The sequence below is a fragment of the Ooceraea biroi genome, chromosome 5 (assembly GCF_003672135.1).
Source record: "Ooceraea biroi isolate clonal line C1 chromosome 5, Obir_v5.4, whole genome shotgun sequence".
In the NCBI taxonomy this organism is placed as follows: Eukaryota; Metazoa; Arthropoda; class Insecta; order Hymenoptera; family Formicidae; genus Ooceraea; species Ooceraea biroi.
Window position 1 is genome coordinate 14,621,107 of NC_039510.1, and position 20,411 is coordinate 14,641,517.

Consider the following 20,411-nt stretch of genomic DNA (forward strand, 5'->3'; position numbering starts at 1 on the left):
TGAACTGAACCAACTGTGAACTTGGCGAGTTCAAAATTCGATGCTGCAGCTGCATCGAAATATAAATTTCTTGAGTAACTAGTAAGAGTAAGAGAGGAAGGTAGAAAATAGAGATGAGAAAATAAAGACAGATGGGGAAGAAGGAAGAGGGAAAAGCTAGCTCCGAACGGAAACCGATCTTGAATAACACCATTCTTCAACAGCTTCAAGTGAAGACTTGAAGACCGTTTCCCCAAAGATAAAAGAAACTACTACGAGGGGGCAATGCATTCTACGATCGATCCAAGTTTCGCGAAAAGTGACAAGCTTGAAGAAACTGATCCAAGAGATAAACTCGTACTCACTTTCTGCAAGGAAAGTGAAGAAATACGCATGTCATTTTCTTTTTTCAATAACAAAGGAGTTTTTGTCATCAACTTTCACCGCGGAAGGAAACGTAAAGCGACGCACTTTATCGCGAAAGCTGCGCGTTCGGTATCGATTCGCCGCGTAATATATTGTATTTCCTCATTACATTAAGTAAGTGGTGGACTCTTTTGAAAACGTTTTCCCGCGCAACGGCGGTATCTCGTCGCTAATCATATTCTTGGTAATGATCATTAAGCACCGCATCAATTACGACGTTTAGATGTACGACGTGTCGACTAAACGTCATTACGGCCGCCCTCATCCTCGCCCATCCCCACCCTGCCCCGCGCCCCCAAAGTATATAATTACGCTTTAATTATCCTCCCGCTCGAGGTGACTCCGCGGTTCCCGTGTGCGGGGATGTTCGTGTGACGGGGCTAAACACGGTGACTACGCGACTCCCTTACACGGACTAGACGCGGGTGTACCCAACACACATCCCCGCGTCGCTTCGATCGAGCTACCCTAATAGAGATTCCGTGAAGCTTGTCGTTTCCTACCGGAAGAAACTTCGATTCCGTGATAACTTAGGGTATGCAATTACCATCCATCTAGCGGATGGCATGGGCTGCCGTCAGGGTGGTCCCGACCCCGAGCGAGGGTCGGGAAAGGGTGAGAATGTATTGGAGCAGACTGGTCGTGCGGGCTTATAAATCGACAGCTGGCCATCAGTCGAAACTCTTGACCTTGATTACGCCGATGATAATAATCGGCGGCCGCTGTTGTTCGATGTTTAATTACCGTAGGGACTCCCTCATCGTTTCGAAGAAGCGAAATCGATCCGCGCCGCGTATTACGGAACGAAACGTGCCTTCGCATCGAGTGGAATTCGATGATAATTACGCGGATAAAAAGTTAAAGCGAGCGACGAGGACAACGACGAGAAAATGAGAGAGTGACAAACGAAACTGAGAGAAATGAGAAATGGAGGAAGAACATCGGGACGAGAAAACGGGAAATGAGGAGGAAACAAGGATTTCGCAATACTTGAAACAAACGAGCGCATTAACGTTCTCAGGGTGGAATTCGGGGAATCTCTCTCTTTTTCGATACGTCTGACTTCTCCCGGCAGCTCGTTTATCATTATGATTTATTATTATCATTGACGATATGACGCGAATCGTCCATGGGGTATACGAGCCGTGCGAGTCACACGTTCGCCATTGTGCATTCGCGTCGCGAATACCGCGCGGGGGCGGACCGATGTATCTGCCACGTATATTCGGGACGCACACGCAAAGGGGTGGAAAATCCATGGCCCTTGGCTGACCCAGCGGGGACCTTGGGGGTGCTCCCCTGCCGCTGAACGGTCGGATCGTCCTTCCTTCCTCTCGTTTCCTCCGGGATCTCCTCCTGTCCCCCTCGCTACTGCCTCTCTCCTGTATTCGATGACGGATCGTTTCGCTGAAACGAGTTTTGCTGACTAACGGCACGCTGTTTCTTTCGCTCTACGCGTCCTCGTTCTTCTTCTCCTTTTTTTCTTCCCCACGACGACTTCGATCCGCCACTGTACCAGCAGCAGCAGCAGCAGCCATCACCGTCGACGATGGAATTCCGATCGGAAGATTAGAGGAAACGATCGTGGTCGTCCAGAGCGCGTCCGTGAAGAACTTGCGCGGAGAAATCTCGCGAGAGTTGCGATTCTCGCGGTCGAGTCGGAGGGTCGAGGGGCATCTTTTTCCGCCAGGAAGAGAGTCGTGGAGACGGAGGGAGGCAGGAGAACGTGGCGGAAGGGAGGGCGAGAAGTTTTCCCGCACGGACCTATCTCTCCGCGTCGGCAAGTAAATAAATAAACGACGAGAAGACTCGGAGAAGAAGAGTATCGAGATTTCTTCGTTGTTCGATCCGACACTCGCGCGTCTCAGGCTCACTCCCCCTCGCGTCGGCGGGCCCCCACCTCCCACTCGCTCGCTCCGCTTTTATTCGTAATTTTATTTATCGTTTTCCTTTAACGTTAACCGCAAACTCGATACGTACTTTATTGCTTCGCTTCTTACCGATACCTCTATGAGTCCCCCGCTTACACGATTTACCTCCGCGTGGTGAAACGCGAGAAACGGATCTCCGTATTGTCTCCGCCGTTGCGGTTGCATTTCCCCCGCTGGCATTTCTTTTCTATTTTCCGTTCGATCTGCGCCTTCGCCGTGCAGTTTCTCCGCTTCTTCTTACCGCGACCGACCCGGTTCCGACGGGTCTTAATAATTCCGAATGGAAATGGAATTCGTGCGCGCGCGTATATCCCGTCGATGCAACAGTGATGGTACAAGTTTTTCGCTTTCGGCGCACGTCTAAAGTCCAACATGTATGTACACGTACAACGTGAACGTACAATTCGCTTAGCAGGGCTCTGGTCCTTCATTACGATCTACCATTCATGTTGTAACGAACGTACGGCGGCTTCCGCGCGCACGTATAGAGAATTCACGCCCGCTGGCTCGGAACCGGGTTGATATACATTAGTGATTATGCCGGGCGATACTTCGGTTTTATTGTGCGGTCCGTATTACCCCGACGAATTATTTAGCGAACCCTGTGTGCGCGCCAGCGGACCGGTCATTTATCGCTATTATTACGCACGGCAGGAACGTTATTGCGCGGGAGATCGTGCTACCGGCCGGCCATTCGAAAACCGATCAAATTAGCTCCCGAAGCCCTCTTAACGTAGGTGTAACCTGATTAATGGAGTATACCGGTTAAATTATTTAACGCAAAACTAACGTAATCATAGCTTGGCGCAAATCTGGAGGCCTGGCAATCTGAATCTTTAGTTCTATTGTGTGTCAAGTACATTATTGTTCTTTATTAATTGAACTGTGCTATTCTTTATTGACTCGTCAGTCACATAGAATCTTTTCTAATATTAATTTTTATTAATAAAATAATCAATAATTCGACCACACTGGCTGGTTTATTGAATAAAAAGCTGCACAACGTTTCCATCTCAATTTAAGTCCTTATCAAGTGAAAACACAGTTATTTTCTGAAAGTATACAATAAAGTAAAAATTAACACTAAGAAAAAATTTTAAGAAACATAAAAAGAGAAAGGAAAGAAAAATAGTAAAATAATACATACTGACCGAAAATAACTGAAAGAGTGTCGATAAGAATAAAACGAGACAATACTTCACTGTGATCAAACCTCGACTGACAGAAGGAGACAAACAGCTAGATATTTTTCAGGATAGTGTCATAAACACGAGGTCACAAGCCAAACACAGTCATTTGTATCTCTCTGTAGGTTGATCGCATTATTATGACTTCTGATGAAAAACTTTTCCGCGATCTCTCTTTTCCTCAAAAGTGTTTTATGATGTAAAACTTTTATATTGTTCCAATCAAAATCATGATTGCTATCAATATGCTTATACTTACTACAGAAAGGCAACTCTCAAGCTTCAAATTGTCTGACATTAATTTTTATATTCTACCTCTCCCAAGCAATAAATCTCAGTCATTTTAAAAATATTTTTTTATGTATTCTTCTGAAAATAAATTTTCTCTTTTGCCTTGTTCTATATTTTTTTCTATATTATTTTCCTATGTTTCACAATTACATCAGACAAAGCATAATTATCTCTTTAATTGCAATGTAAACATTCCACGAAGTCTTTGACTAAAAAATTGTTTCCATCAAAATGTGAATTCGTTTTCACGAGATCATAATGTATAAGAAAAGATATTAGAGATTTTAACGAAGTTTATCGAACAAGATTTCGTTAGGTACGTTGTAAAATCCGATGTTGTAATTGGAGAGAATAATGAGGTAGGATGTGCCGAAGCGAAAGGAAGGTAATAGTTGCCTCCGAGAGGTGGAATGCAGAAATTATATAATGAGGCTGAAGCAGCATCTTGTTTCAACAAGACGCGCATTATCTCTTTTGCGTATAAAATAAGTATGTGCATCGATCGATAAGTCGCAGAACGCATCTCGACGTGCGCGTCTGTTTAACTCGGTTCTGTTTACACGCTTTATGAGCAGGCAAGAGACTTTGACTTTTCAGAGTAAAATACTCTCTGATATTTTCATAATTGAACGGTTGATCGAGAAGCAAGCACGATGTAAAATATAAGATATTATAAATAGATACAATACAAAGTCAGAATTTCTTGAAAAGCGCGTCCTAAAAATGAGAGAGTTTAATATATTACGAGCAATACAAAGTAAATCTAAGATAACAATTTATAGAAAACATATGTAATAAAAAAATGAACAATATAATGATAAAGAAAATTGTACGTCGACGACATACAATTGTGAAGCTAACACAAGATTGCGAGCTTAGCCTGATTGACTTGAAGGAGATAAAGCAGACTTCTTGTCAGACTTCTAAAACGCATAAAAAGCAAAATCGCAGCCTTAGGGAATTTTCTTCCGAATAAGGGTTTTAAGATTTCTATATCGACGCATTCTGTGAGAGATTTCGGATATTTGCAGCAGCACGGAAGACTGGATTTATTTCTAGATACAGCGGACAGACCAGATTATTGGTATCGATCAGGTCAACTAAATTCTTAAAACGTGCTCAAATATAGTAAACTAATCAAATAATCAATGGCACTCCATTATGAAGAATACTCGCGATTTTATTGATCTTTTACTGGAAGAATTTCATAGTCGGATTCTAGACTGACACGGACATGTTTCTATCGATATTATATTCTATCGATATTCTCTCATTATTAAAAAACCTATCGCAGGACTGTTTGCATGAACTTTCCTCCCGAAGCGCTTGGATCTCATTACACAGGATAAAAATCTCGATGCCGCAGTCGCGATAAAAGACTGACTATAATCCGACGGAGGGATGTACGAGCGCTGACATTATATACGACTAAATAGTCGTATATAGTAAAATTACATGCGTGAACAGCGGTCGACGTTCGTATGGCTTATGGTAGAAATTCTCACCCGCATTCCAGAAACGCGTTCTCGCCACTGAGAAGGTACGTCGGGACACGTATGTGCTGTAGCTTCAGACCGGCGACTGAAACAGAAAAAGAGAACAGGAGCTCGTATGAGATCACATAAATGTCAATTGAGAGTATATACGTCGTCGCCCGAGGGTGCTATCGATGCGACGTCGTCGGAAACGCGAGACAATGATTCCCCGAGTTTCCGATTATATCGCCGATAGTAAAAGAGCGAAGGGATACTTTTCGGTGAAAGCATTTTCTTCTTTACTTTACATATATTCACGAATATATCAATTTTCCAATCAAACAAATTTTACTTTTTTTTCTTGCGAGATCTTTATGATAATTGTTAAATTTTTTTGAAGCTACATGAAGTATCGTTGTTTACGCCTTCCGATCTATTTTCTGATTTTTCATAATTTTGTTGAAGAAATACGCGAATAAAATGAAATTCATAAAGTTTCGAGATTGAAACGTACATATCTCCGCTCGTTTCTTTTTTTCAAATTTGCAACAAACTGTGGAACAAATACGAATCTTCTGTATTGCGCTGCAATGTACTTATAGTTCATGGAAGAAATACCATCGCGGTGGTTTATGCTCTTGCTAGATCGAGTTAGACCACGTCAAGGAGCTCCCTTGTGAACAAGTGCTACTTCAATGCTACTCGGTACCGATACGTAGTCCAATTTCAATGGAGGAACGTTTTCAAACGCAGGGCGCTTTCTTTCACGCCTAAATCGGCAAATCTCTTGACCCACTGCCAGGCACACAATAGAGGCATTAAAAAGCGGTACTCCGCTTACTCGAGCTGCCGCGGATCTATTCGACCATGGAGAAGTACCGCGTCGACCTTCGGCCACGAGCTTTCAATAGTGACGAGGGTCGGCAAAGCTCGGAAAATTGGGATGATCCGAAGGATTCGCAGTGGATCGCGCTAGATGCTCAAATAATGGAAGACAGGCTCTATTATGACCACGCTCCTCTTCGTGGTTTACCCCTTCGTTTTTTCTTTCCCTTTATCTTGCCTCCTTTTAACATGCTTGACGTGTTAAAAGGTAGGATACTTTTATAATATCAGACAGGTGACATTTATACAATTTTTCCGTAAAGAATAAGACAGATATTGACGAATAATCGATAATGAATTAAGATATTCATCTCAATGTCAACAAAATATATTAATCAAATTGCTGTAGTTATTCACGAGTTTAATCCCATTGCTCTTTTTTTTAGGCGGATCAATATTTGCTCGCGTCATCGGTTCTTCCTCCGCGAGATATTTTTGGAGACGAAAATTTAGAACTGTTTTTTATGTGTTCTTTATATGGACGGCATATCCAGTTCGTTGCTTTTCGTTTCAATAATTCTACGCTCCTAATGCATTTCTATTCCCGCGGGACATAAGTAGAAAGAAATTGTCGGGCAGCGCAGAAGGTCTAAGCTCGACTCTTATATTTTTTAGCGCGACAGCAGAGGAGTGTATATGAGTCTGTGTGTATGAGCGAGGGGGAAGGGGCAGAATACATAAGTATGCGCATGCAACGACCAGCAGGGGTCGGTATCTAACTTCGTCGTCATTGTCGTCGTCGTCGTCGTCGTCGTCTTCGTCGTCTTCGTCGTCCTCGTCGCCAGCGCCGCGCCGCCAGAAAGACGGGAATGGACGTGGAGAGCAAAAAGGTTAAGAGCGAGAATTCCTAGGCAGAGACGGGCTGAAATTTTCAGTACCAGATTAAATGTGGAGGCTAAAACATTCCAGACGCCGGGTCTTGTCTCGTTCCACGCCCGTGCACTCGTAAATGTGTAACCCGTAGACAGTTCGTAAGGCGGAGATCTCGTATACATATTAATTCGCCGCGGGATAAAGCGGAGACTGTATTTACGCGGCGCGTTCCATGCGTAGCAACGTGTTGCAGAGACGCAAGAGCGAGTTTACTCAATTCACAACGGCGGCAAGTTGATGCGTGCGAACTACGATAAGAAGCACGGTTGACGATAACAAGTGCTATTTTCATAGCCGCAACTCCGCAATGCACTCAGGACGACGAACGCGAAATAAATGAAGACGAAGAAGCAGACTCATGAAACAGTCTGGAGTCGTATGATAAAATAGATTACGAAGCGAAAATGGCTAAAGCGATTTTCGAGCTCGTTTTACTCGTTCGCGAGACACCCCGAGATCCAAGGATAAACGCGCGACGAGCGCGCTTTACAAGTTGCGGAGAGGATGGAGGATGTCCAGTCGGGAGATCGATGCCTCGACGTTATTATCGGCGTCCGCTTCGTCATTGGGACTTTCTAAGTTCCGAAGACGAAGAGGGGTGTACACGACGAGGCGGATCTCATCGGCGCGACGTACGTGTCTCGGAAGCCAACCCCATGACCGCGTCTGCGTCCTCATCCTTTTGGTGGCCTGTCGATTCTTTGGCGCTTTCGATTCGCTCACCGGGCCGACATGGTAAGTACCGAAACCCGAACGTCACTGCAAACTTTCCGTCCTCCCGTTCTAGGACACGTCTAAACAGTTTAGCCAGCGACCCGACGCACGCGCGAGCGCGCGAGAGACATCGGACGAGCGAGCTAAAACTTTCCGCGGCGACCCCACGAGCTTTCGTAATTGGGGAAGGTGGGTGGCGAGCGGGAAAAGGACTTGGGACCTTGCCTCTCGATTCTGTACGTAGCGCAAAGAGGAACTGGTAAACTGGCGAATGTTCATCTTGGCGGAAATTGTTATACCCTGTCAAAAGCAGCCTGGACGGGGAGAGTGACGTAGATTCGAGGCGAATCCGAGTTTCGAGATCGCTCTAAGAGGATTAGATAAGAGAGAAACCGCCCGCAACAACGACGGTGTAACATATCGTGTGTGGTTTTTGGCGCGTATACAAAGTTAGTGCGTTTGCCAGCTTAACTCTCTCCCCGTATCATCCGCTATGAGCAAATTACTCGCGGGATCTTCATCCCCCATCAAATTATCCGGATATATCGCTCGAAAATTAATTCCCTTTCGAATCTATGACATGTCCCAGTTAGTCTCTGTTATCTATTAAATTCTATTTGACTATGTATTTTTACGTAATACGTCTGTGCAGAGACGTCGAATTCAGTGGACACCAGCGGAGGCAACGAAGGGATACGAGTAAGGGAGAAACGTGAGCGTGCGTGAGTTGCTCGTCCACGTGAGCGTTATTCGGGGGTGAAACCGTGAAATTCAGCCGCGCCGGTACGCTCGGCGCGCCAGACAAGCGGGGAATAACGAGCGCGTTTCGCGTTAACGACGCGACGTTACGCTATTATCGGCAGTTCGGAAGGAAAAGCTCGACCCGATTGTCGGGCTCATCAGTCGAGCACAAAACTCGCGGACGTCCGATTAATTTGCAGTCCAATCGCGAGGAACACGACGACCGATCAGCAATATCGCGCGTCTTGCAGTCCCTCGTCTCGCCTCGTCTCGTCTCTCCATTACAATAACGTGCTCGTTACCTGTGTGTGTACGTGTGTGTGCTCCAACTCCGATCGTTGAATTAGCCACGAGGTCGCGGCACCAAGAGAGATAAGCGAACCCCGGGCACCAGCACTCGACGAGTCACCTTTGGTCCTGACGCCGACCGAGAGTGCACGATTATATTCCATCGAGAGGATCGTGCTTCGATTTGGCCCCGAGAATTAATTGCGCCGGGATATTCGGCTTTGCATAGCCGCCAGACCCGGTCGCCTCTTCACCGGAGACTCGCCAAGTTCGAGGTAGCGATCGGAGGCACGAATGGGCCTCCCCGCTCGGGAGATGATTTAACGGTCACGGCGAAATTTGCATCGAGAATGTCAGGAGAGGCAATCCGCAGTCTGTTTTGTAATCCCCGTGATGTGCACAATAAGCGATTCTTGAATTGTGAGTTTCATATTTTCGCGAGACCGTTTTCTTTAGAGGGAGATTTTTGAGGTGGCGATGATATTCTGTTGTGAAAAAATTGTTAATTGACACTTTCGTTATGAGAGAAAAATTCAGTCCAATGAAACTCCTCGCCGTTGAAACTGGGTTAAGTCGTCGTGTGATACTTCGCGCTGCACATTGTTCGTAGGTGCCGTGGTTATTGTCAACTATATGGGGGTTATTGTCGATTTTTTATGTCTCATCATAACCATGATCTTCATCAAGACAGAAAGAGGGAGAGAGGAGAGAGAAAGCGAGTAATATTTCTTTACACGGCACACAATCTCGCATGGATTAGAGACCTACGTGAACAATGCCACTTTATCAGTTGGCGTAACCTCGGAACCACCTCGTTCTTGCTCTAAACGACATTAAGAGACACGTTTCTCGCGCGGGTTGTGTATTATCGTGTTAGCGCGGGTTATGTTGTTCTTGCACCGGAGACAATTGCGGGAATGCTGTTTCTAAGGGTATGACAGGCTAATTTCGCTGTAACTTCCGTTGATATCCTACCTGCGGTTCCGAAGTTGATGGAAGCGAAATATAACAATGCTGAAATGGAAGGAATTTATCTAATTTTTTGTCGATATCTGCTTGGAAATATTTTTCACCGAGATTTCAAGACATTTATTCCCCTCTTTATATAAATCAGCGTTATTTTTGCGTGTTAATGATCGTACGAGCAAATTGTACGAGTAAACAATGTAAATCAACCACGCAGAAAATTCCAAGCGGATCTCAATAATTATTCAAAGCGTCTCTGAAAAGTACATTCGTACTAATTAGTATATTTATCAATTTATATATCTTCCCGACTTGCAGATAATTGCTACAAAATTATCTGGTGTTCTGCGCAAAGGAAAATTATAATTAAACAAATACATAAAATTAAACAATATTAATAGATAATTAAATTTCATATCATGATCTTGCGAAGAATTATCTAAAAAAGTCAATTTCTTCGTTCGACACTTACTTTCGTTTTAGCACAAAATCCGTTTCGGGCGTTAAAAATACGAGCTCACTATCAATTGGGATCCGTCATCAAGGTTGTCGCAATCTGACAAGCTCGACAGTGGCAATCACGACAGACTCGGAGTCATACCATGGCCCATATTTTTTATCACATTTCACGACGGCAGGTGGGATTGTAGAATTTTTAATAAGCCTGGATGAATATGCGTGTTATAACGTACTAAATCCGGGACTGAGAGCACGCCGTAAAGTGCGATAGCTGCGCGTAAAGGACACGTGCAGGGAAGGAAGTGCATAGCGGGACGACGCCAAAGGGTGGGAACGCCTCGTGCCCCAGGACTCTATTTTAATACTGACTTATCTAAGAGCGGCGTAATAACGCACCTAGAAAAAGCGTTATCGTTACAACTTCTTGCACGTCGGGCTATCTTTAATTTATGCAGTGTCCGCGTTTCGGGCACGTTGCACGGGATGGTAAGGAAGAACGAGAGAGAGAGGGGGGAGGGTGAAAGTGGCCCTCCGCGTTACGGTGGCTTTCCCGGAACGAAGTTGAAATTCATTATAAGCAGACATTAATTTTACGCGGATTAATAACGACTCTTCCCTGTCCTTTATCACGATGGAACACCGTGAGTCGACGCCGACGCGACGCCGCGCGTCTCGCCTCGCTGTGTTTTAATTAATTCGTGCCACGCGCACGTGTTTGTGCAGCCTGTCATTTCGTCGCTGTCTTTCAATTGGCCGAACGAGACGCGAAATTGCAGGGTGGAAGTCAAACGTCGGTTAAATGCTACAAATGATGCTCTGAGTTACACCGAAAAAGAAAAAACGGAAAGAAAAGAAGAGCAGTTTTCGTGCTCACTAAAGCACTAATTTAGCGGCTCGGGCAATTTAACAGACCAAATTGATAAACTGGAGAAATAACAAGGTGAGAACAGGGGCAGGATAAATACACTGAGACACGAAAACTGCTCTTAATCTCGCTTTGGAAAAATATCGTAATTTCGTATCCTCTTTCAACAAAATTCTTAATAAATCAATCTTGGAGGCATTCCTGCGTTCTCCACTTTCTGTCCAACCGTCCAAAGACCAGCTGCTTTTCGCGACGAAAATATCATCTACGACACCATTATTTTATCCCTCACATGACGAAACCGTTTGTTCATCGCTTTGTTGTCCACCCAGCACGTTGTCATAAATATCGATAAACCGTTTTGGGGGTGGAGCGGCGACAAGCGGGTGATCATCAAGTCTTCCCCTGTGTGGTTCGTCGACAGTCGCGGTGACGGTGACGAATCGAGTGGACGATCGTCGCGATCGCTTCCACCAACAACGGGATAGGATCGCTCGCCAACTCCTCGTTTCTGCCGAGTCGAGCAAAACGCGGCTTGTTCCCCGGCACGGGGGTTACCGCACTGCGCCGTAACTCGGCCGAACGAGTCGTCGACGAATCGATGATACTCGCCTGCGCGTCATCGTTTTCGTACGATCCACCCCCCGGAGCCACCACTGCTTTTCGGGGCTATCGGCGACCCCTTCGTCACGCCGCTTCATCGCGTGCGCATGCTTTTTTCCTTCCGTGCCACTTTTGCGCGGAGTCATTATCGTGGTTTTACGCCGGCGTTCCCTTTTCGTCGCGAAAATCCCGGCAAATTCGCACTCACCGTGCCGCTCTGTTTCTCCCATCGGATCAGCAATTAGATTTGTTTGATTTTTAATCCAAATGAATAATTTGTTTTAGTAGTGCAACCCATCATCCTTTTTACAAAAGTAAAATCCGGCTTAATCAAAGTCTTGATCAGAATCGCCGCTGCTGCAAACCGAAGCAAGCAGCGCCCTTTCGCATCTGAATGCGCCGCATCACGACAGCGGCTGTATCGCAATTATGTAAGCCACGTAAGGCGATATTAGTTATTCCCTCCGCTTCCGGGGACATCGATGCGAATATCACGGTTCTTCGTTTCGCACCCCGGAAACGCGCGCGACAGAAGAACGTTCTGAATAATTCAGCGGCACTTTCCGCGCGGGTAATGGTCGTTTTGTCTCCGGCTGCCGGCATTCAGACGTGAAGCGACGTCTTCGCTCTTGCTCGCACGATCATTGTCATCCGTTGCCGGAAGAAGGACGACGAACTCACCCGCGGGGATCCGAGGGGTGTCGGCAACTAATTGTCGAAACAGCCGCCGCGCCGTGCCGTACAAATCCACCACGTCAAGCGGAACAATGGCGTTAATTTCCTTCCCTGTCGTATCATCGTCGATTTTTTTTCTCCCGCTTAACAGATTAGCATATCAACTCGCGAATGCATGAGATTAAGATATGTATCTCTTGGACGCGTATGCATATGCGTCTCCCATAAATCGTACGTGCATCTGGGAAATCTCCTTTCGTTCGTTTTTCGTTCATTTAACTTTGTAAGAGACGTCGAATCGCAGTACGTAATCCAGATATATATTGGGTTGGCCAAAAAGTAATTGCGTTTTTTTTTTATATAAATAAAAGGCGAATTTTTCATGGGAAACAAAAACTTTATTAAACAATATATTGTCCATTTTGTTTGATTATCTTTTGCCATTTTTCAGGCAACTTCATGATTCCGCGCTCAAAACAGTTCTTATCTTTTTCAGCAAAAAACAATTCCAAGAACGATTTCATATCCTCATCAGCAGTAAAGGTTTTACCATTCAAGGCGTTTTGCAAAGAACGAAACAAATGGTAATCTGATGGTGCCAGGTCTGGCGAATATGGTGGATGTGGTAACACGTCCCATCCAAGCTGCAACAATTTTTCACGAGTGACCAAACTTGTACGTGGTCTAGCGTTATCATGGTGAAACGCAACACCTTTGCGATTCACCAATTCTCGACGCTTCTGTTTGATGGTATCATTTAATTTATCCAGTTGACGACAGTATACGTCTGAATTAATGGTTTGATTCCTTGCAAGCAGCTCAAAATACACAATACCTTTAAAGTCCCACCAGACTGACAGCATAATCTTTCTTTGGTGAATATCTGCTTTTCAAGTGCTTTCAGCAGGTTCATCACGCTTGCTCCATGATCTTTTTCGTTTGACGTTGTTGTAGACGATCCATTTTTCGTCGCCTGTTATCATACGTTTCAAAAATGGATCATTTTCCTCACGTTTCAAAAGAGAATCGCAGATGTCAATACGCTTAGTGAGATGAATTTCTTTGAGCTCATGTGGTACCCAAATATCGAGCTCACTAATGTATCCAAGTCGTTTTAAATGGTTTTCAACACTCGATTTCGATATGTTAAGATTCTCAGCAATCTCTCGTGTCGTTAAACGCCGATTCGAATCGATCAGTGCCTTTATTTTGTCATCATCAATTGCGATTGGCCTTCCTGAGCGTGGTGTATCTTTCACATTAAAATCTCCAGATCGAAATTTAGTAAACCAATTTTGACACTGCCGCAGTTTTAAAGCATCTTCGCCATATACATGACATAACTTTTTATGAGCTTGCACAGCGTTTTTCCCTTTTCGGAAGTAATAAAACAAAATATGACGAAAATGTTCTTTTTGATTTTCCATTTTGAAATCGACGGCAAACAAACAATTGTTAACGAAATCGTGTACTTTCTTTTTCTAAAACAAGCTTGAACTGTGAGTTGTTAACCTACATAATGAATTTGCGGTTTAGAATGAAGTTAGTTACATTTCAAGATATGTATGTCCATCTATTGGAAAAAAACGCAATTACTTTTTGGCCAACCCAATATTATAAAAAATATTGAGAAGCTCGTTTATCATTAAGTTTATTGTCAAGTATCTTAGTACGTTCAAGTATCTTCTCCACGGATTTCTCGCATTTTTGTGTGGTTATCCATCAGTTTCAAGAGCTAGGGATTTTCTGTGCACGTTTCACGCTGTGATGTATCGCGACCGATGAATTTAATAGAGGGTTGAAGATGGCTGCAACCTCTCCACCGGGAGAATAATGCCGCTGCATCTTCCGCATGACTGAAGTATTTGGCCCGCGCAATATCGATAGCGTTTGTGTGTTGTGTGCGTGTGCGTATGTCTAAGGTGGGGGGAGGGCGAGATTTAATTTTGGTTGAATTGCTGCGGACAGTCTCTTAACGAGATGGCGGGAAAACCAGGAAAAGAAAATCAGTCTAAAGCTGTTCTGTCTGGAACGCGAGATTAACGAGGGAGGCAAGAGCGTAATGTAAAAATACACAGGAAAAGAAAGAGGCAGGAAACGAACGGGGGAGGAGGGGCAGGTACAACTGAGGAATCGAGTATAAAATTGTCCGCGGTCGCGCTCGCGCGACAAGCAATAGAGCCTTTGTCTGGCGAAATAAAAAATAATTAGTCGCTTTCAGCTTGTAGACGATACAGTAGCTGCAAACTCCTTTGCGGCGGAACGAACGGCGGCCGAGCTTTCCGAGCTCGGATAAAGAAGGTATTAACCGCGGTGGTCCTTTATACCCGTTCGCGACGCTAAACGCGACTTCCATTGGCCTGGTTTCCGCAATTCGTATCGCGCTACATTAGATTCCGGCGAACTCTCGCTAATTCATGAACCAGGTCTCTCTCACGGCGATTAAACATGATTAATTAACGATTCTTATCAGTCCCCTTTCTGATAATGGATTGAGATTAGTGGACTGAAAATAAATTCTAGCGGTGATTGTAATCGACGGTAATAATTTCTTTTTATCCTCATTATATCCATTTTAATCGTGCATTTGATCTTTGCTTACTTAATCATTAATGCGATAGTCGAACCGAGAAAGGAGTCGAATCAGAAGATAAGAGTGAAGGATGGAAGGATGACGCGGATTGCTTGCGGCATTAATAACCGCAGGAGATGTTAAAGCACGTCACATTCTGCAACATTTCGCCGAATAATTTGATTGTTTGAATGCCCATCACTCTGTCACAATAATTCGCCCGGGGACGGATGGTAAAAGTTATAAGTGCCTCCACGCGCGAGTACATAGTTGTTTTAGACTACTCTACTTATCACGCAAGGGGGAGAGAGAGGTTGACTAACTCCTCCCGGACGTGTGCTCGCACCGAACAAACTTTACGCGTATTCCATTTTCCGTCGGTCGCGAATATAATCCACGCCGTTACTCCAACAGCGATCGTCCCTCGACAGAGGCGTCAGCATTCAGGCGCCACGGTCTAACATAATCAGCAAGATCCTGACACGATTGGTGCGAGAGAGATAAACCGCTAATCAAAAGTTTCTTAACGTGTTACATATAATATAATATAATTATATAATATATTATATATAGTATAATATAAAGACTAGATAGGGTTTTCGCTGCCGATGTACTATTAGCCTCTCAATGAAAACGCGGGATGCGTATGTCCGAATGATCTTTTTCAAAAATCCTGCCATTTACAGCAAACATGTGCGTGCACGCGCGCACGCACGCGTACGCACATAGACTATTGATAAAAACATCAATGCGCTCGTGGAGGGTTCCCGAGGTTCAAATAGCGGATGCCATTTCTCCGTGCAGCATGATTGCTGCTCGTTCAATATAATTCGCACCACCGGTGACAAGTCTATTTCTTTCGCGCCGCGGCTTCACGCGTTTGATTAATCGAAGCAGATTGTATCCCAATAAAGAGAAACGGCCATGAGTCGTCCGCTTATCTTATTCCATGCTGCTTATCCTGACAGTGCCCGGGTAGTCGAAGCTCGTATCTGGTCACGCTACACGGGGGTGGATGAGTGGCTCCTTGTAGAGCGTACACCCAGAATTGAAGCCGCAGAGAAAGCGGCAGCCCGGGTGGAGACACGGCTAAGGCAATGCCCCAGCCCGACCGGGCATTATCGTACCCACGATGGGCTTCACGCGACCAGGAGAGAGCGACATTAACGTTTTCATTATAACGATACAGCGGTGGCCGCGTCGCGCCGCTTCGCGGATCCTCGTCTGCGGATATAATCCCCGAGTTTAATTGTCGCGCCGGGGACAACAGTCGTGACGCGATACGTTTCCCTGTTTCTCTATTCCGCACCACTCCGAAAATCTCCGCTTTCTCTCTCTCTCTCTCGGGCGCGATCCGTGCATGAAAAGGCCACGATTCCCGTGTGCACTTTTCGGTGCATCGCGGTTACTCCGAAGGCGCAGCCGGGATATTCCGCGCTAAGCGGCTTGAGCGGTCTCGGTCTCTGTACTGTTCGCCGCGAGAAAAACCACTTGAAATAAATCTGTAATTATTTTTTTGTCAATTTCTCATTGTGCAGGAGAACTGCGGCATCGTAAATGATAATCCGCAAGTAAAGTCTCTGTTTTCTGCCATGCTTGCGAATTAACAACATAGATTATTTTTGTTCTCGAGTTTCCCAGAGACAATTTTTAATTAAGTGAAAATTGTAAATAAATTATGTTTTTTTGATCTTCTGGTAATACTGGGAGAAGCGGTAAATACACCGTCAATGGGAATCCGTATATGATCAATAAAATCTGTTTTACCTTGTTCGCGAATAATAAAAATAATAACATAGATTACTTTATGTTTCTAAGATATAATCAGGATTCTAAATAAACTTGTTACTGTTCCTGTTACTATTCCTCTCATTTCTCGATTACTAGTAAAGAATTGTAAAATATCATAAAGGATAGTTCGCAAACGCCTTCATTCTACTTTGCTCGTGAAATAATAACATAGATTACTTCGTTTCCAAGATTCCAATAGTCTTGTTGCGTTCCGCCCAGGTCCCTGGGGCTCTAAACCCGCCCAGCTCGCGCAGACGATCGCGGCAATATCACGGGAATGAGAATAGAAACAAATACTGATCGTTCGCGTTATTACAGGTAGCGCAGATATTAACCATGGCGCTGCTCACATTTCCTGTCGACGTGGATATAAACCGCGCGGAATCGAGTATATGTTTCCCTAGCCAGCGCGATCCTTCCTCTCTCTAATTACAAGTATTCGCGGAGAGAAATGCGATATCTGCAGAACGGAATTATTTCTCCTTCGCGGAAACGAGCGCATAATTAGACATCCGGCCGCAGGAAGTTTGAGCTGATGCGACTTTAAACTGACGTCTGGACTCGCGTCCCGCCGCGGATGGAAGCGGGCAGAACAACGATCGTTAACAACGATTCTCCGCAACGTGCAACGACGAACCGACGAAATAATCGCACGTAGCACGAGAATAAGTTTCCAAAGCTCTTCCTACGTGAATTCCATGCTAACGTTCGTCGGCACTTCCGCCGTCTGCTCGAAATAGCGGCAAGTTCTCGTTAAAAACTCGTGGTGAGGATATCGAAAATCCAACAAACGAGATTCACTCGTCTCTCAAAGGAAGATTAATAACATCGATACTATCGTATATAATAATATCAATAGTATCATATCTCAGCTTCGAGCAAGTTTGCTTCATTTTTTAATTAGTGCTCTTGATCAAGATACATTCTAATCTCAGTCATAAAAGTACTTTGATTTTTAAAGATTATTAAAATTTTTCTCTGAGCTATAAGAATTATAAATTTTTAACTATTCCAACTTGGTATCAATTAGGTGAAGTAATAAAACAGCTCTCTATATAAATGATGCATTGTTTGGTGTGAGCAAATTAATTAAACACTCTGAATTGTTGGAACATTTACCGCTCGATGGTTTCAACCTCAAATTGTCCGAACAGTCCAAATTGTGTTATTTACTCGAATCTTTCATCCCGATCCTCGTGTAAATTGCAACGATACGTTATCACAGGATCGATGTACGCTACATTCGGGAAATTTTCTTTTGCGGTCAGACTGCTTCGGAACTCAATATCGCTGTTTCGTTACACCCCGCTAAGACGCGTACGCGCACAACTGCATGTTGGCAGCCGCATCGTCTTGACATTGACGGATTGCCGCACGCCTCGTTCTTCTCGGGATTTAAATGCAACATCTACATATGCGAAAACGAAAGCACCTGAGCTGAGCAAGACGAGAGAATTTTTGTAATGGAATTGCTTCCGGGGATACTCCTCCGTTCACGCCAAAGCCGTTGTTCAATCTTTATTAACTCCTCCTTAGTCATCCCTTATCTCTTTAGTCGACCCTCTATTAATCACCTAAGAATCATCTGATTCTTGAGTGATCAGCCATTGGTGTGCGAAAGAATAATCATTAATGATTTATCGAACGTTTTATGTAACGTCATCAAAGATATAACGGTGTATACAAAGATGTAAAAGTGTAAAGATGTAAAATATATATGATTTATATATACACGATTTTCTTCATAAAAAAAAGTAAAAAGATTGCTTACTGTTTATATACCATTTAAATTATTAATTATATTTGCAATGCATATCACATATTATTCCACTTTTATGTATAAACATAATGAGAAACAATCTATGAGAAACGTGTTGACAATCTTGGTAATATATAAGTCTTACAAGTAAACCTACGGAAGTGTCACTTTCCGATTTTTCTAAAATTTGGATATGTTATAATAATTAAAAAATGAAATGAAAAATGATTAGAGTGAGTCCCCTTACAGAAAATAGTGAGAGGCAAGGGGACTCACTCTAATCATTTATTTCATTTTTTAGCTACATTGTTTAAACAATTTTGTTATAAACGATTAATATTTTTAACATGTTTAATTCACTTCACATAACTAACAATAAATGTCAAAAGTTGATTTTATTGTAATTTGAAAGTCGCATGTCGAGTTACTGTCTATTCAAGTAATTTTTCGAGTTTTCGTCCGCCATATTGGATCCGCCATATTGAATTTTGAAAATCTGATTTCAGATTCGGATTCAGCGACTTAAAAAACCAATATATTAAAAAGATCGAACAGTTAAAAAATATAGTTTCACAAGGTGTTTCATGCGCAATGCCAAACGAACGCGGCAATTTAGGGATTGTTTACCCCCTAAATATTTATATAAAACAAAACAAAAAAATACGTGTTCCTTAATTAGCTTTCCTCTTGAAGTTTTAATAGATTTTACTTCGATCAGATCAAAACTGATTTTTTGCAGCAAGAAATTGGTCACTTTAGGGATAGTTCACCCCTTAATTTTCACTCCCCTTCCAACATACCTAGGCCGATTTTCGTCTTCTATCGAAAGATACTTTCATACCAAAAATCATTAAAATCGCTTCACTGGTCTCAAAGATATCGCAATTTTTCCATTTTACCCCCCATTTTGGGGGGTTGTTTCACCCCCTAAATATGTTTTTCCGCCGCTAAAAAAAAATACGTGTCCCTTAGTTTTTCATGTATTATAACATATCCAAATTTCAGAAAAATCGGAGAGTGACACTTCCGTAGGTTTACTTGTTAGAAACTTTTCTAATCAAGAGTCGCATGATTAGCGTTCAGTCTGATTCCCATCTTTCGCTAATCGTCACAGGCGACTTTCGGTCGTAGGAAAGATAATTGTTGCCCGCGGCTGGACAAAGTCGGCGAATAGAGTTACCTCCCCTCGTCTCGTTTACGTCTCTCGTACGTACTCGCGCGCGCACACACACACACATACACATACACACACGTCTATGGTAGTTACGGTGATAAATTCGTCCGGTGATAAGAGCCCCGATTTTTGTCTTTACGACCCCCGGCGGGTCCGGGCACGGGATCCGGGGGAAAGGGTCACTTCCGGCTCATGGCGTGACTGCTTCGCGCCCCCGGTGCACGCCCGGTGGACGTGGTGGATGGCAGAAACTATGGTGGGCTGTTTTGTACCATTGCTCGAGAGGTGAGGCTCGGACCCACGGTTTTCACGTGTAAGCCACGCCGGTTGTACAATCCACGTATAATGCCATCGGGGCGCGTTTTATTCCCGTGTACGCGGGGCTATCCTCTCGTCTTCCTGGCAAGTTCCATCCCGCTCTCTATCTCGGATGCACGAGATGCTTTTCAAATATGTAGAAACGGGAAAACAATAGCAATTGTCCGCTCCGCATTGATGGTTATTCATCGGTATATTATTTATTGAAAACCGTAACATGCACCAGGCTGATGGTTGTCATACACGCTCCTCCGATTATTCACCGTATATGAAATATTATCAATTCATAATGTAATTATGACTGTAATTATCGCGAGCGATGTATTTTTCAGATTGATATTTCGAAAATCCGTCATTCGATGAAAATATCATCGATGATATTTTTTCGAAATATTCGAAAAAATATCATCAAAGCGCTATTACGTAATTACGTTTCTGC

General features: G+C 43.9%; 1 protein-coding gene across 5 annotated transcripts in view; it reads right to left on the reverse strand.

The window, feature by feature from the left end:
• LOC105285218 (cell adhesion molecule 2) overlaps positions 1-20,411 on the reverse strand; it is a 90,037-nt gene that overhangs the window by 43,863 nt on the left and 25,763 nt on the right. For all 5 annotated transcript variants that reach the window (XM_011349304.3, XM_011349299.3, XM_011349300.3 and 2 more), the window contains exon 3: positions 5,320-5,395. In XM_011349304.3, the coding sequence (XP_011347606.1) occupies positions 5,320-5,395 (76 nt within the window). The remainder of the gene's footprint in view (positions 1-5,319; positions 5,396-20,411) is intronic.